General features: G+C 40.4%; 1 protein-coding gene across 2 annotated transcripts in view; it reads left to right on the forward strand.

Moving 5' to 3' along the window:
• The window catches only part of LOC121632055 (thyroid hormone receptor alpha), a 159,047-nt gene extending 145,587 nt beyond the window's left edge, over positions 1-13,460 (forward strand). For both annotated transcript variants that reach the window (XM_041973223.1, XM_041973224.1), the window contains exons 10-12: positions 1,854-2,000; positions 4,897-5,155; positions 6,176-13,460. In XM_041973223.1, the coding sequence (XP_041829157.1) occupies positions 1,854-2,000; positions 4,897-5,155; positions 6,176-6,426 (657 nt within the window). In that variant the 3' untranslated portion in view covers positions 6,427-13,460. The remainder of the gene's footprint in view (positions 1-1,853; positions 2,001-4,896; positions 5,156-6,175) is intronic.
• Positions 13,461-15,338: the final 1,878 nt, after the last annotated feature.

The following is a 15,338-nucleotide window of genomic DNA, read 5'->3' on the forward strand; positions in this document are numbered from 1 at the left end:
TCATGCGGCCATCTATTAAGTAAGCAATATCCTGTGACATCTACTCTTTCTTTCACTGAACACAATGTGTTTATATTTAGTTTTTTTGTTCTATTTGTGGAGACTGTGGAATCAAGCCACAAGTGTAAAGAACCGCTTAAAACAGCTGTTTAGTTACTATATTAAGCATCACATCAGTTTGCCTCCATCCCTGAAGGCTTTCTGTTTGATGTTTAGCAGCTTTTTCAGGTCACTGGTGATCCAGGATTTGTTGTTGGGGAAGCACCTCGCTGTTGTTGTTGGGACGATGCAGTCCACACAGAAGTTAATATTTTGTCACACATTCAGTCGTGGCATTTATTTCATCTCCATGTGGTTCACAGAGGACATTCCAGTCTGTGGCCTCAAAGCATCCTCTCCGAGCATCGTCAGCTTCGTTAGACCAGGTTTTAATAATCTGTGTGATGACTGGTTGCTGCTGAACGATGGGCTTTTAGGTGGAGGTGAGAAGAACCAGATTATGGTCTGATCTTCCTAAAGGATGCAGGGCCGAGGAGACGGATCCGTGTTTAATATTTGTATAAAATAAGTCCAACATCTGGTGGAGCAGCTGACAAACTGTTGGAATGTTGCAGAAAGGGAGACGCTGAAGTCTCCAGAGATCGCAATGAATGCGTTAGGATTTGTTTGTAGCCTAGCAACGGCGGAGCTCATGACATCACAGGCTGTGTGCAGCATGATTTAAACACAGGTAAACTCTTGAAAGTTTCATGTTTACCAACTCTGTCATCACTTGTGTGCACTGCCACTAAATATGATTATATCTGAAGTGGCGTTTTTGTTTTTTACAAAACTCCCTCCTGTTTTCTTAGTTTTTTTAAGTCCTGCAACATTTTGCTGTCTGTTGCTGGTTATTTTAAAGTTGCACCCACTGTAGGAGGTTCTTCAGACTGTGTTAATGTGATGCATTTGAAGTGTTTGTCACTGTTCCTCTGCTGGCTAATATCCTAAAATGGCAAGCTTGCATGCATTCAGTTTATTGTGACCATCATGCAGGAGAGCACATTTCTCACTTCTTACTTCTCTCACATAACATTTTTTTAAACGATATTATTTAATTTGATATTTTAAAAAACTATTTCTCTGAGCTCTGCAGTTGCTGATTATTAAAAGCATTTATGTTTTATTGAATGTGGCAGAAAATGAATTTCCTTGATAAGAATAGAACAATTGTGACTTTTCAGGATGCTCTAAAAAGGTCACCAATGCACTCTATTAAACTTTATTAAATAACACAAACTATTCGCTATCATCATTTTTCAATATATTTAGAAAAAAGATAAATACATAGATATTCATGTGCCTGTTCATATGGCCATGTTACCATGTTCCAGATCCTCTTGGCACTCTGTACAACTGCATAGCCCAGTTACCAGTTCCAGTAGCCGAGTCAGCTCGAAACAAATTCCTTCAGCTTCTTATTTGCTTATAAGTCATTTAAATTTTAGTTGTTGTTTTTAATGTGAAAACTTCCGATAGTAGAACAGCTGGGCTGCTTTCATCAGCGGATATATCCCAACTTGGTGTTGTAGGGACTTTATTTCCAGCAGCAGGAACATAGATGCCCAGTGGCGTCAAAATGATTAATTAAACCACTATTAATGTTTGTAGTAATAATGGAACAAGTCAAAGTGCAACGCTGTAGCTTGCTGATCTGTTTCTCCACATAGACCTGAGCTGCATCAGGCTTTGAATAACACAATCTTTTCCTATGGGATTTGTTGAGGTTTAAAATTTCAGACAGTCTCTTATTTTTTTTATTCTGATCTAATTTTTATCCGTAACCTAATCAGTGCATTAATTCTCCTTTGTAGCCAGACAAAATCGGCCAGTCTCCAGTTGCCCCGACGTCAGACGGAGACAAAGTGGACCTGGAGGCCTTTAGCGAGTTCACCAAGATTATCACCCCTGCCATCACCCGTGTTGTTGACTTTGCCAAAAAACTGCCCATGTTCTCTGAGGTGAGTGCTGGCTGACTTCCTTGAAGCATGTTGGAGAGAAAGAAAGTGAAGTAGACACTGCCAGGTTTCTGTTAGGGTGTGTGTGCATTCAATAAGGAAAAAGTATAGTTTAAAATATCTGTTTTTTTAAATTCCTTTGGCTAAAAAGAACCACATGTTACAAAGCTTAACAATTTACTATGAGAAATAAAACATTTTAATAGGTTTTACACCTTTAAGATGTTCTGGTTCACTCCAGTTTACTAAAATAGAAAAAAAAAGAAAAGTCGAACAAACAAATCAGTGGCTGATAATTGAAATATTTGCTTTGATATATGCCCTGGAAAATAAGCCCTTGTTTCTAATAATAGTTTGCTCTGCCTTCATTAGCAAACATGTAATCATGTGTCTTGTTTCTGCTGCTTGTAAAGAGACTTTATGAGAGTGGATGATTATCAGGGTGGATGAGTTGTTCTAGAAAGTACAGCTTCAGAGAAAGTTCAGCTCAAGCAGGAATCTGCAATGCAATGGATCACAGAAGAAGAAAAGCTGCAACTGTAATTCTTTATGAAACATAAATCACAACTACACAAGAAAGTAGAGGTCACCCCTTTTTTTTAATGAGCATATTTTGAATTGAAATGAATTCATTGTTCAGATCCGTGTTAAGAAACTCCTCATAATGCTGCTGGATGCTCTGTAGGCTGCAGTGTTTAGTATTCTTAACAATGAGGACATAATCCTATTTTCAATAGATTAGATAATATTATAAAAGGATCCAAACGTAATCAGATGAGCGAACCTGTTTAAGCTTACATGAGATCTCTGCACTGAAAAAAAAACAAAGCCAGGAGTCATTTAGCTTCTAAAAATTCATTTGTGGCTTTCCCTCAAATGGATGTAGCTGTAAATGCATTATAAGCATTTACTTTAAGCCCCCCCACCACCACACTCCCCTCCCAGTTACAAATTTACGAGACAAATCAAGGCAGAAAACGCCTGTTAATCTGCTCAGCTGTCGGGAGCAACACCGTAAGAAACGAGCTTACATCAAGGTGAGATTAGTTCGGCGCAGCAGGGTCTGCAGATTTAATGAAACCAGTTTTAAATCAGAAAGTCTAATTTCTATGTAAATCAGCAGGAGTTTAATCATAATCATTAATGGAAACAAGTGTCCGCTTATTTTCAATCCATATTTATGTTTTTCCATCACGTCATCCTTACATCTCTGCCTTCCTTTCTCTTTTGTCTGTTTAATGGAAAAGCTGATAAAAACGATAACTTGTGGGAATAATATAAAGCGTCTGAGCTATAAGATGTACCTAAGCTAAGGCTCCTATTGTGCAAATAATTAATCTTTATTTTCTGTGATAATTCTCCCAACTAGAAGCAAAATGTACATCATCACACTTACAACTGACCATAAGCAACAGATCAGTGTTCGTTCGCTCTCATTACATTTTATGTTAATCCGAATTTTCCAATCACTTCGAAAAGTGGGATACAAATAAAGTCAGAGTTAAGATGAAACAGCAGCTCGCTTGTTTAATCTGTTTCGGCTGTCCACACTGATTCGCCTTAGTGTTTACCTGCCTTTCTGCAGATATATCAGTCTCACGCTGACATGGTAATCACGTTATCGTCTGACTTCCACAGTTGTGTTCAAGGTTTGTCCGTAATTAGAAGGAGTACTGTACAAAAGTCCCGAGCCACTCCCATGTCTTTATATTTTCCTTCCAAGCAGCAGACGTAATCCTTTAAAGGTCTTTCAGTTATTCTTTAGACATTTGCTGCTTTTCACTCGTTTTCGATGCACTCCTGTTACCTGACCATTTTCAGAGGAATGTGTTTTCTTTAAGCCTCTTAACATTGAGCTGTTAATGATTTAAGTTTTAAAACAGCACATGACCAGCACAACCAGTTCTGTGTTTGCACAGAGAAGCAGTTTGTAATTGTAATTTAGCTGCATTAACAAAACATGCGAAAGATAACAGTTTGACAGACATGACATGGTATTTTCGCAGCAACAAGGCGATTCCCAAAGAGCTATAAGCTACAACTCAGCATATCTGAGACTTGGAGTGCAGTGTGTTTAAGAAGTTTGAGAAAGTAAGTGGATGCCAGAGGAGAAAAAGTGTCAGGCCTAGAAATTATATATATTGCTGATTAACAGGATCTGAAAGTGATGTTCTTAAGAAGTAGGAACAAATCCAGCACAGACCCGACACATGACCGTAGAGTTGATCCATCTACTGTTCAGTAAAACCTCATCAGAAATGCTCTCCATGGAAGGGTAATGCCGTCAAGAAGCTTTTAAAAAAAAAAAATAATAAAAAAAAAAAAAAAAAAAAAAAAAAAATAAATAAATAAATAAATAAATAAATAAAAAAAAAAAAAATAAAAAATAAAAAATAAAAAATAAATAAAAAAAAGAAGCTTTTATTAAGGAAGACAAGGCTGAGGGGTGCCAAATAACACAAGAACTGGACTGAAAATTAGCCCTGATGGAGGGATGGGTCCTCCCCAGAGTCCGGACCTCAGCATTATCGAAGCAGTCTGGGGTCATGTTTGACAGAGACAGGAACAAAAAGGCATCCATGATCCAAAGAAGAGCTTTGGAAATTCCTTTAAGAAGCCTGGAGAACCAGTCCTGAAGGCCAGTTTAAAAAAAATCACAAAAAAACTTATCTGTATTTTCAATCACTTTTCTAAAAATCACTGCACCAAATTCCTCTTTTCTCAACTGTTTTTTAAAGGGGTTATTAATACTTTTGCACAGTTAACTGCAACTATTTACCAAAAGTTCCCTCAGGCTTTAGTCATCTAAGATCATAGATAGCTCATTTGGTCATATGAATTGCTATTTCTACTGCTGTTGGTGAAGGTATTAAAAGAAAAGTTTTTATTCGTTCTGCAGCTGCCTTGTGAAGACCAGATCATCCTGTTGAAGGGCTGCTGCATGGAGATCATGTCGCTGCGAGCCGCCATTCGCTACGACCCCGAGAGCGAGACGCTGACGCTAAGCGGGGAAATGGCTGTGAAACGTGAGCAGCTGAAGAACGGAGGGCTGGGCGTGGTGTCCGACGCCATCTTTGATTTGGGCAAAAGCCTGGCGCAGTTCAACCTGGACGACACGGAAGTGGCGCTGCTGCAGGCCGTGCTTCTGATGAGCTCAGGTAGCTTTATAACACAATTCCTGCGTTAGACATTTCACTTCAAACTACTTCATGCCAGGAGTATGTCAGCATTTACTTTATGCAATGCAAATGCACATTTTTTCCAGGAAAGTTAATATTTTAGTTCATTAACGGCTTCTGAACATAGTGTGACCTATTGAATCAAAATGTAGTTAAACACTAATGATTAAAGTCCACATACATATTTAGAGTTGAATATAGAAAAGTTTAACTTTATCATGGGTACAAATAGAAAAATTTCCACTCTTGATTTGTTCTTTTAAAAAACATTGTGTTGTGTGAAAGCAGACGCTGTTGTTACAAAGATGTCTGTGTCATTCCTGTGTGACATACACTCTGCAAGCTAGCAGCGAAGAGTCACAAACAAAATAAAATCATTTATAAACCATGGGCATTTTTTATTTAGTCAGGATTTAAAAAAAAAAAAAAAGTCCTTCACCTCCAAACTTTCCCTTAAAAAGCAGCTAGTAGTGGTGTAAGACTTCCCTCCTACATGTTATTCACCACTGGAGATGGATGATGTATACTATTCCAGGCTACAATCATAACTGTAGATTCAGTAAACACGTATTTCAGACCAGTCACAAAGTACATGCAACAAAAAGGTCCTGTTAAAGCAATGAAGTAGTGGGTCCACAGGGGTTTACATGGGTTAATCAGCTGTGTTTCATCTTCATTTTTCTAATGGTAAAGACCTTAACGGTAAATCCCACTGCTTTAAAACGATGTTTGAAACAGACACTCAACAGAAACTGAGGGAAGCTACTTCTAGAGAGAACTGCCATGTTTTGGCCTCCAATGGTCATCCCTGTAGTCATCTAATACACCTTTTGATCGATGCTACCAAACCCTAGTCCTGGTTCTGTCTCTATACCATTATCATTAGTTCCTTGGTTTCCTCACTCCCCCAAACATTTTCTATGTCTTCTCCATTCTTTTATTTCTTAGCTAACAGTTTCTTCATATCACCTTTACTCTCTTATTCTCTTCATCCCTCAGACCGCTCAGGCCTAACCTGTGTGGACAAGATTGAGAAGTGCCAGGAGACCTACCTGCTGGCGTTTGAGCACTACATCAACTACCGCAAGCACAACATTCCCCACTTCTGGCCGAAGCTCCTGATGAAGGTGACGGACTTGCGGATGATCGGGGCGTGCCACGCTAGCCGCTTCCTCCACATGAAGGTGGAATGTCCCAACGAACTCTTCCCCCCGCTCTTCCTCGAAGTCTTCGAGGAACAAGAGGTGTGAAACGCAGCCACCATGCTGTGGTGGGAAGAGGAAGTTTGAGGGCAAAAATGGGAGATGGGTTAAAGCCATCACTTTTTTAAGGGGAAAGGATGGAATGAGAGTCTCATCGGCAGGATTCTGCGGATCTCCGACATCACATTCACACGTTGTGGTTTTAAAAACTGGAAACAATAACCGAAAGAACACACCAGCAACAGGAGAGTCAAAAACAAAGGATTTTGTTTTGAACATCTTCTCCTCCACCTCGTTCTCCTCCTTATACCCACCCCTGTTTTAAAATCTGTGTGGGGGCCCTTCTGTCTGAGCATGATGTCTTATCCAGTAAGAGTTGTAGCCATTTGCCAAGACACAAACACGAACACACACTCACGCACACGGTCAGCCGCAGCTTGTTCCACCTCAGTTTTTCAGGGCAGCGCTTCGTGGGGGTCAGTTTCCCCTCCTTGTCTTGTGTTCTTTTTGGTTTTTGCAGCGGTCACACGTTTTGAAGCCCATATTTCCAGCCTCAAAGTTGGTCAGCACCTCTCAGTATTATTTCTGAATAAGTGTTAAGGTAGCCATTCAGAAAACAAGGACAATAGGGACAGATTATTTGTACGCGGTCATGCAGGCAATCAGCAAACACTGCACAGTGAAATTTCAGCAGACATTTGATAGATTTGTCTGGTGTTTAATGGCTGTAATGAAGCAGAGTTACCAGACCTAGTTATCAACAACTCAATCTGAGCCGTTACCGCTGTTTTCTTTTTTTTCGTTTGTTTGTTTTGTTAGGTTTTTGGAGCTGCTTCTTCTCTCAGATCCCATTGAAACCGGTGCTATATTTATATAAGGCTACTCCAGTCGTATGAAATTGTGTTGTCTACCTTTAACAAGACCGTGCAGCCCATGGCTCCATATCTACCTTCATTTTTTGTCATCAGACCGGCTCCTGTGACATACAACACGCACACAAACACACATGAGCAGATTTGCCTTGTCATTGCCTGCGCTGCTTGAGCCAGCAGCCTACCGTCTTATGAATGACAATGAAGCCCTTCTCTCCGAGGAGTTACTGCATTGAAGGAAGAGAAGGAAAGGGGTAAAAAAGGAGAGAGGGGAGGAGGAAGGGACACACTTGGAGGAGGAGCAGAGACAGAGAGGAAATACGATGTAGTATCTGGACTGCAGAGTCAGAACGGGGCTCAGGAGTAAATCTTCCACGCCCTGCCTCAGTGGAGGTTTTGAATTGCAGCAGCCACCAGCAAGACAGCAAAGCTCATCTTACATAGCCTGTCTCTCGCTTTTGTCTTACACACACATACACACACATATATGAACATAAAAACACAATTTCACCTCAGAGTAACGTGAATGCCTCATTTTACTGTACGCGCTGCAACAGTGTCGATTTATGGCCCTAACCTGCAGGGTTTTTTTTTTATTTTACAGAGTCCCTTCCTCACGGACTCAGCTCAGTGTGGCCCCTCTGGGCTTCCATACACATTTGCCTTTTTTTTTTTTTTTTTTTTTTTAAACCATGGGCGTCACTGAGAGCAGGCAAATGCCAATAAGGCTACCATTTACCTCAAAATGGACACACCCCGAGGCTGGGGCAGCAATACTGCCCCTGTGGTGTCAGGCACTACCTCACCTCTGTGGACACAGGGCAGCTGCCCACAGCCTACACACAGACGTACATAATTATAGTTGTGGAAAGACAAAACACTTGCATTATACTCACACGCATACACACTTGGTTCAAATGAAATACCACTGAAGACAGGAGGGCCGACCATCCCCCTGCAAAGGTTTTTTTACCGACTCCAGGGAATGGTACCCATCACATTTGGGTTGTCTGTTTTTCTGTTTTATGGGACCAAGAGTCTTTTTTTTTCTTCTTTTCTTTTAAATTTAGATTTGCATGTTTCTGTAAAGGCAGAAACCAACACACATGACAGCATGGAAGTCCAACATGGTAGCGAGCAGCAAGAGGATGGATAACACAGTCGCTGCATACCCACGCTGGCCGCGCCCGTTGAATTAGCATGCATAGAAAGGGTGAATCTGTCTGTTTCATGATGACTTTCCACAGCACACATATGATGGCTTCCTCCGGAGCTGGAAAACCAGCTTTCTCTTGTTGACGGGCAGTGCATTGGACGAAAAAGTTTTAAATTTGTCTCATGCGCTTCCCCGCTTTCTCACTACTATCTCATGTGGAACATCTATGGCAGATATAAGAGTGCTAGCCAAATGACCATTGAAGAATGTTAATTTGTTCATAAATGCCCACTCTGTTCATTCCAATTCTGGGGCCAAGCCAAATCTATATGGGTTTACCACTTGTACAAGTAGAGAATAACAGAAACAGAGACTAAAAAGTCTGTTTAAACTGGACGCTTGTGCACGATGGGTATTCTGCACCCCTCAGAGCAGAGCAGGGGAACATGTGGTACAGATCATGGATGATCATCCCAGGTAGGAGGGGAGAGGAACTGGAACACCAGCTCTGGGCACAGCGATGGAATCCCTTTTCCTCCAGCAATTCATTGCCTCTTCTTCTCCTTTACTCCAGCTATTACTCCATTACCCTCTCTGGAGCCCATTTCAGACCACCTTTACATAAGACTCCCACTCAGCCAGGCTGGTGGGAGTTTTTGCACTACTGCAGAGGTCCTCCCTTTCGCCCCTTTAACTCGTCAAAATTTAAATCAGTGCGCATCAGTTTTCCCAACTCGGCTAAAATGGGAATCTGAACTACTCTGTATAACAGAGGCTGACAGCTGCAGTGGGCTCAGTCCCAAACCTGTCTTGTCGTCAGTATTAGACCAACAGCACACAACCAACCCGCAAAAAGAGGGTGGTGGGAGATCCCTGCGTAGGGGGACTGTGTAGCACTTAATCCTTCTCCTTGTAAAACGCATCATCCTTCCTACATAAAAATCAGTCCACATTTTAGCATTGGAGCCCTCTAAGAATCCTCCCTTTTATCATTTTCCTCCAACTGCCTCACCGCTGAGTAGTTCACCCCCAGTTTGACCCAGTATCACAGACACCGAGCAGGATCCAGGCCTGTCCCTTGTGAGACAAGGCTGGCCGCGACTGCCCTTCAGTGGCACCACCGATTGAATGTTGAACAGCGAAGAACAGCAGCGACAAGACCCAGGAACTTTTTGAGAATGTAAGAATGTTAGAGAAGAAAAAAAAGCACGGGACAGGAAAGGAAAAAAGCCAAGGGCATCCCCCCCAACCCTCACTGCCATTACTGACATGGGTGAGAGTGGGAGAGGTGGCCAGTTGTAGAGACAACAAAAAAACACAGAGGAAGGGAAGATACTGGGATGCGCAAGGTCTCCTCTTTAATTCCCACTCAGCTCCTCATGAACCCTGACAAAATTTGCCCAAATATGCCCTCTCCCATCCCCCCCCCCCCCCCCCCCCCCCCTTCCTAAAGGATAACCTCCTAACTTTCACATTGTGAGGGTCAGAAAGAGATCCCACATTCCAGAGATGCAGGTTTGGAAAACGTCTTTGTAAAAGAACTGAAAAAGAAAGAAAAAAAGATTGATGTCCTTTGCTGAGCTGACTCGGTATGTGTGTGTGTGTGACCGAGGGGGGTTTATAATGCTGCTTTACCTTCTGAGAAAGATTCTATGAAATGATTATGAATCCATAAAACAAAATTAAGAGAGGACTTAAAAAAAAAGATAAAGACTGCTAAACAAAATTTACCAGAGAATTCTTTTTTTTTCTTTTCATTTTCTGTCATTGTTGTCATATTTCTGTTTGTATTTTTGACGTTTTACCTGCTCTGTGTAAGAGGAAAAAAGAAAAAAAATCGCCTGTAGTCACTTTTTGACCATGCGTGCAGTGTAACATAGAAAATATTTCACTTCTTTTTCCACATCTATTGTTTATGTTCATAAGCCAACTGATGTTTGTCTGTGTCTGTCCAGTTGTCCGTCCCCTTTTATCAGGAGGAACTTACAACCAACAAAAACAGGAATTTCTTTTGTATCTCTCTCTATATATAAATATATATAAGTATATATTTCTCTTTTTTTCATTTTAAATACAATTTTGGAAAAAAAAAAACACAGAAGAAATAATGCAACGTAAACTGAAAACAGAAAAAAACTGAAACAATCTTGTCATACCTCACACAACACAAAACTCAAAGGAACATGCTAGGAGTTTGATTTTGCAGGCACATGTGAAAGTTAAATCGATTATAGATGGTAAAAAAGAGAAAGATAAATGCTTGTGTGAATGCATTGGTAATAGTTACAAAAGGACTCTTCCTTCAAGCTTTGGGGCCCTCATTGATTTTTGGCTCTCAGACGATGGGAGACGTGATTAACATGAGAACATGTTTGGTTAAAAAAAAATAATAATAATCTAACTTAGAGGCACAGTCTGCAGACGATAAATGTGAACGGCCCAGAGACTGAGGGATTTCGACTTCTGTAATGGCTGAGTGTTTTCTGGAACTGAATGTAGCTGACAGGAGGGGGAGGGGGGCTGGACCTGAGCCCGCTACCCGTAACCTAACTTCCACACACCAGCAGAAAAGAAAGATAGTGGTCTCACACAGATGTTACAAAAGACAAAAAACAACTAAACTGAGAATATCTATTGCCCATCTGAAAGGTGCAATACAATGTTATGTATTTTTGTATGTTTTCTGTTTTGATTTTATTTCCTTTCTTTTTTTGGGTGGGGGGGGGACATAAACAAGGATGTAAATACAAAATAATACATATAACACTCAAGATTCATTGTAAAAAGTCGATTTAACCTCTCCACCCCACTGTCTTGTAAGTGGAAAAAAAAGCAAAGAGATGCTTGTTACATTTTTTTAATGTATGCACCCTCTCACGTGCATGCAGATCCATATTCAAAAGTGCCCCGTGACATTAATCATGAACCCTGTGCCTCCTCTTGTTTGCAAAGAGATAGAAGCCTACCCCGTATATGCTCACAACAACATGAGTGGCTACAGTTTTGTGTATGTGTGTTCACCTTTTGGAGTCAGATTCAGCTCTTCCAGACTAATGATGTGAGTGTTGCCAGCAGGAGGAGCTGAGAGAGCAGCAGGCCATTTGGGGGGGGGTTGAGAGACGGGAGATACGTATGGGAGGTTGTTGTTTAGCAAGCGTGCTAGCTAATCTTGCTGCTAAACACCCACATCATAGTCATCTCAAGTCTAAAATGGATCTGCCCCGTTTTGTCCAAAGCACAGATGCCTTGCTGAAGCCAGCCTAAAACTCCCCCAGGGTGAATTTGGAAACAAAATAATGCGAGGATAAGTGAAGCAGGAACCTGAACTTGTTTACAACAAATACAAGAGGCCTCAGTTACACTCGTCATAAAACGCTGCTTCCACAGAGGAAGATCGTTTGAAGCATTTTAATGTCTGGCTCTAATGTGACTCAAATCGTCGCTCTATCTGGTTTGGAAAATTAAATTTTTCTCTGTAAGATTGAATCAATTTATTCTCCGTTATCCAATCTGCCACAGATGCATGACATGAAGTGTAAATGGGGTCTAAGAAGTGCTGTATTTGGTCTGCAGCTCTGACTGCTCAAAGCTGAAAGTCATTTTGGTGAATTCTGACTGATGACGCCCACAACTCAAACAAACTGCATGTTTCCCAACCACAACAAGCCCCGTGAGGGTTTTCAGGCTGGTTTTTGCGGAGCTTCGAAAGCCCATCCCTATCATGGATCCCAATTTATTCCCACGTGTTGACACTTTGGACAAGGGTGGAGATTGTTTGTAATGTCTTTTGGTTTTATGGTTGTGTTTTGTCTCCCCTTCCCCCATCCTGCGCCCCTCTATGCCAAATGTAAAGTTTGTTAAGACATGTTAGTAGCAGGATGTCTATGCAATCCCCACCCCCTGAAATTAAATTTGGCCTGGTTTGAATTCCAGAAGCTCTTTTCATGACCCAAACACCCCTTGCTACTCTGTGTGGGTAAGGCCTGGACCGTTCTGTGGAGCTGGCCTCCTGCCCGGCTTGTTGGCTGATCCCGAGGCTCAGCAGGTCACAGTGGTCTGGGCTCCACAAAAAAAACTAGGAGGGGTTACTGGGAATGTTGTGGAGAATCAGCAGAAGGATTCTACAAGATGTGCTGTTTTTTTGTTTGTTTGTTTGTTTGTTTTTTAGTTTTATTCTTTTTTTGTAAACTGCTCAGAATGTGGCGCATGTGTGTGTATGTGTGTGTGTGTCAGTTGGAAGTTTGGGTACTGTTCATGTTTGTTTAATGCGATGCTCTCATAGTTCGGTGCATAAAGGCCACAGAGCCTGAAATTCCAAGACTGAAATGAGCAACTAAATTTAGTCTGGACCTGTGCGGCTTCAAACTTTGTGTCTAGTGAACATTAGAGTATTCTGAATAGCTGACGTTCATATGTAAGGTGTACGTAGCATAAATAAGTTTACCTAATCCATTACCTCTGCTTTTGACTTGTGAGGAGTGGGTGTGGTCTGATTTGTAATCATAAAATTTCTGGGAAAAAAAAATAATAAAAATGGCATCACCTCCTGCAGTTGCACATCAGAAACCTGCTGATCTTCAGCTTAACGTGAGCACTTAACTAAAAAGCACTTTGAAAGGCCAAACTCTTCGATGGTAATTTCTGAAAAGAAAATTTATTTGTATATAAAAATTGCATGCAAGCTAAATGCCTTTTGCATAATTTAAATTCTCATTTAAATTAGTTTAACCCCGAAACCTAAAAGAACTACAACTTCCAAGCAAAGACATTTAATAAAAAAAGAAAGTTTACAATTATTTTTAATGAAGTGCAATAAGTGAGTGTGATGTATTACTCATCTAATCAGATTTTTTTTATATATATATATACTCCTGTGGGGTATGTTGCACCTTCCCATGAGAGCATCAGCAAGACCCAGTCCACTCACACACCTGCACACACACATACATACAAATGGCTTTTTGTGACTGGGTAAAAGAAGCTATTGAAGGATTCTCTCAGGTAAAAAAAAAACAAAAAAACAACAAAAAAAAACATTTTCTAATAAATGATGATAAACCTTAGATGAAACATCTTTGTTAGTTCTTCTTTTTTGTCTTCATTGACCTTTTTTTGTGTCCAAATGAAAAAGATTCAAATGTCCAGAATCCCAAAATTTTGACTCCGAGTTTACCCTCAGCTTGAAATAATTAGGCCCCCACGCTGCTTTCTAACCCCAGCTGAAACAAATTTCTTCATGCTGTGGAAAGACTGTGGAAAGCGTTGTGTGGGGGATAAGCAGCTTGGTTTTATTCCCAGGGCATCAGACTGCCATCCTGTCAAAAGTCTTCCAGTCTTGTTTCTGAGATACAAACCAGATGTCATGTGGCATTAATGCAGTAATTTTAGACACCAGCAGTAAACACAACAATTGATACTCTGTGTTTACTTGTGAGCAAGCAACAAATGCCCCATAGGGCAGTTAGAGAAAGTCACTTGAGAGTCTGGTTCAAAACAAAGAAGTAACTTTTTTTCTTTTTAAGTTACTTGTAAACTTAGGTTTAGGCAACACAATTTCATGGTTTGGTTTAGTCACTGAAGCTGCTTGGTTAGGTTTAGGAACATATATAGTTTTACTTATGTTTACCCTGGATTTTAAAAATTTAGCCATTTTCTGTGTTAATTTTTTTTTTCAGGAAGATGGCAGAGTACAGTGTGTCAGAAGTAAGAATCTGTTGGAATTGCAAAAAAAAAACATCAAAATTTTGAATAAAAGTCAAACTTTTGACTTTCATGGTAAAATTATTAAAAGGGAAAATACAATTTTGACTATAAAATGTTTTGAAAACATTTTTCAACATTTAAATGTAATTTTGATTTTGCCATGACTTTACTTTTATTTGATATTTGTTTTTAGTTTTTCAAAAAATCTGCACTCATTTTATTTAAAAAAACACATTTTTGACTCACAACCTCATGCTTTAGAGTTATTTTAAGTAGTTTTACCTTCATAATTCTCAATATTTAGTGTTTTTTTTTGTCAGAAAGTAGTGATAACATAAAATTTTATCAGTTTTATAGTTGTTTTTTTTTTGTTTGTTTGTTTTTCTTTTACAAGCCCCATCTGACCATTTAATCCTACATAAGCCATATTTTCTCGTAAACTAGTGCCAGATACTGCAAAAATAAATTCAACCCTTACTAACAGTTACAGTCTTTGCACGGTCAAAGCGCCCGCAGCTATATGGTGAACATACAGCAGTACATGACTCCCATCCAAGCCAGGCTTCATCCACCCTGAAGGCGGATGCAAGGTAGCTGCTTTTATCCCCCCTTCCACAGCCCTGTTCTGTCTCAGAGCTCTTGCTGAGTATGTTGGGAAGTACCTGCTAAAACCAAGATCCTGCATGCTTACAGGTGTGTGCATGCCAGTGTTCCTGTGGGAGAACTGTGTCGTGTCCAAGAGAAAAGTGTCCGTGGTGCTAATTTCTTGTTGACCTGCTTCCCTTTCCCCTTCATAAAATCCTCCCCCCCAACAAAAAAAAGCACCTTTTCAGGCCATCATGCAGGCATCTGTCTTATCCCACAGTGTAACCCATACTGTTAAAGCCAGGCTAACTGGGAGTTAGGAGGAGGACATGGAAACCATTTCTCATTGGGGATGGTGAGATTGCACAAGACTACAAAAAAGAGTTGGTAATATTTCAAAAGGTAGACTGCAATGACTCCAGCAAGCAAAAACAGGTTTTTGCTGCAGAATTGAGAAAATTACTGGCACAGCTGCACGTCAACACTCTGCATTATTATGTTTCTTTCCAAATGATTGCATTATTGATTGCTTTGCTATCCCTTCTCTGTGATGTTCTACAGTGTGTTTTATCCAGTGACAGATTATTTATTAGTAAGGTTTGCACATTGAGAAAGCAGTGCAGTTTTAGCTCAGAATAGGAGGA

This window comes from Melanotaenia boesemani, chromosome 21, assembly GCF_017639745.1.
Source record: "Melanotaenia boesemani isolate fMelBoe1 chromosome 21, fMelBoe1.pri, whole genome shotgun sequence".
Lineage (NCBI taxonomy): Eukaryota > Metazoa > Chordata > Actinopteri > Atheriniformes > Melanotaeniidae > Melanotaenia > Melanotaenia boesemani.